Below are 1,791 nucleotides of genomic sequence, written 5' to 3'. Positions count from 1 at the left end.
ATATGGAAAAGTTCAAGGGGTATGAATACTTTTGCAAACCACTGTACCTTCATCAACATCTGTAAAAGACTCCTCTTTGAGAATTTCTGGTATATTTGCCTGAACTGTGTGATTTGGACACAGTTAAACATGCAAAAATGTTAAAAATCCCACCAAAACAAACAAAACAAACAAAATAAAACATGCAATCATCCGATTTAGACCAAAACAAAAAGTCAAACAATCATCCAGATTGATCCAATATTAACTTCGCATTTAGTAATAAAAATAATCTTCACTGTACCTTCATCGTCTGACATGTCAAGGAACTCATTCATGGTCTCTGGGACATTGATTTTGTGCTTTTCTGAAGCGCTCTGCATAAACAAAAGTGAAAATATGTTTAAAAAGATATCATTGACATAAATGTTGAGGTTGATGATGTGATGTCAGAAGGTGAACGATGAACCAGGCTGCAGTTGTGGATTTACGAGCTACAGTAAAAAACCCCAGCAGAGATTTCTGCACCAGAAAGGAGATGACCTTGATCTTTTACAGCCTCTCTGATGCTGATCGTGTTGGATCCTGAGAGACTTTTTTTTCTCCCTTTCACTGCTTACTCATTCTGCTTTCTATCTTTTCTCTTCCACTCTCTCCTTCTTTATTTTTGTGCGTGTTCATAAGATCACAGGTAGTGACTCCYGCTAAGTCAGGGGAAATCTTAATCTCTAATTTAAGCCTTCTCTCTGTGTCTTAATCGGGACAACTGATTCGTTGCGTTTGTACGCTCACTGAACAAKGCAGTAATCTGCTGTTTGACTGGCTGAGCTTTTATGTGAGAAAATAATGGCAGAAACAGTTTGGTTAATAGGAGTGGCTCAATAAGTTATACACTAAGGATTTCTTTCATTTATTCTAAAACACACAAACACACCGGAGWGGTTAGGGGTGTTGTCCTGGAACAGGTAGTTCGACCCCTCATTCCTGCTGTCTCAGTAGTAGTGTCCTTGGGCAAGACACGCCCTAATGCCTCTGATATGTGTCCTATCAGTGTATGAATGTGATTGGCACTAATTAGAAGATTTGCARGTTAGCTTTGTAGATCTCTAATAGAGTGCTGTGTGAATGGGTCAACGAGGGCACAGATTGRAGTGTGAAGCGCTTTGAGTGTCCTGGTTGGATAGAAAGGCGCTATACAAGTACAGTCCATTTACCAAGAGCTCTTGTTTTATTCGCATGACCAAAGTTTTATTCCTCAGTCTTTTCTTTAAATATCATCAAATAAACTTAAAYGAGACATGTCGTGATTTTAAGGTCTTCTTTTTCTACATTTAAATCAGTCATTTGGGGTCTATATAAAGTGGAAARGCAATGCTTTGGTCTGAATTCCTCCTCCTCCTCCTGATTCTGTTTCTTTAAATCCAAATGAAGAGGTTCACATATACTGTGACATAATAATAATAATAATTCAGAAAACATGATAGAGAATTGAGAAGAATGGGTTGAAAAGTATAACCCAAACAGAATATAAAGATATCTATGCGGCCCCGGAAGAGACTAAATTTAAATTTTCTGCACTCCTAGTCTCCAACATACACAACAAAAAGCCTTTAATGGCGAAAAATGGACTTGAATTTATTGAAAAGCTGCTGAAAAGAAGATCATGTCTCACCATGGCAGTAAGGTCTTCATCAGTCATGGGCCTCAGAGTGTCCACCACAGAGATGTACCCAAGACGACGGGCGATGGACAGGGCAGTGTTCCCATTCTGACCAGTGAAACACACACACACACACACACACACACACACAC

The 1,791-nt window shown here is 39.0% G+C and overlaps 1 protein-coding gene across 16 annotated transcripts in view; it reads right to left on the bottom strand.

The window, feature by feature from the left end:
• LOC106533473 (ankyrin-3-like) overlaps positions 1–1,747 on the bottom strand; it is a gene marked incomplete at its 5' end in the record, with an annotated part of 38,110 nt that extends 36,363 nt beyond the window's left edge. For all 16 annotated transcript variants that reach the window (XM_014029784.1, XM_014029793.1, XM_014029796.1 and 13 more), the window contains 2 exon segments: positions 284–356; positions 1,652–1,747. In XM_014029784.1, coding sequence (XP_013885238.1) covers positions 284–356; positions 1,652–1,747 — 169 coding nt within the window.
• Between the last annotated feature and the right edge of the window lie 44 nt (positions 1,748–1,791).

The sequence above is a fragment of the Austrofundulus limnaeus genome, unplaced genomic scaffold (genome assembly GCF_001266775.1).
Source record: "Austrofundulus limnaeus strain Quisiro unplaced genomic scaffold, Austrofundulus_limnaeus-1.0 Scaffold952, whole genome shotgun sequence".
NCBI classification, from domain to species: Eukaryota; Metazoa; Chordata; class Actinopteri; order Cyprinodontiformes; family Rivulidae; genus Austrofundulus; species Austrofundulus limnaeus.
This window is presented reverse-complemented; position numbering and strand designations above follow the sequence as displayed.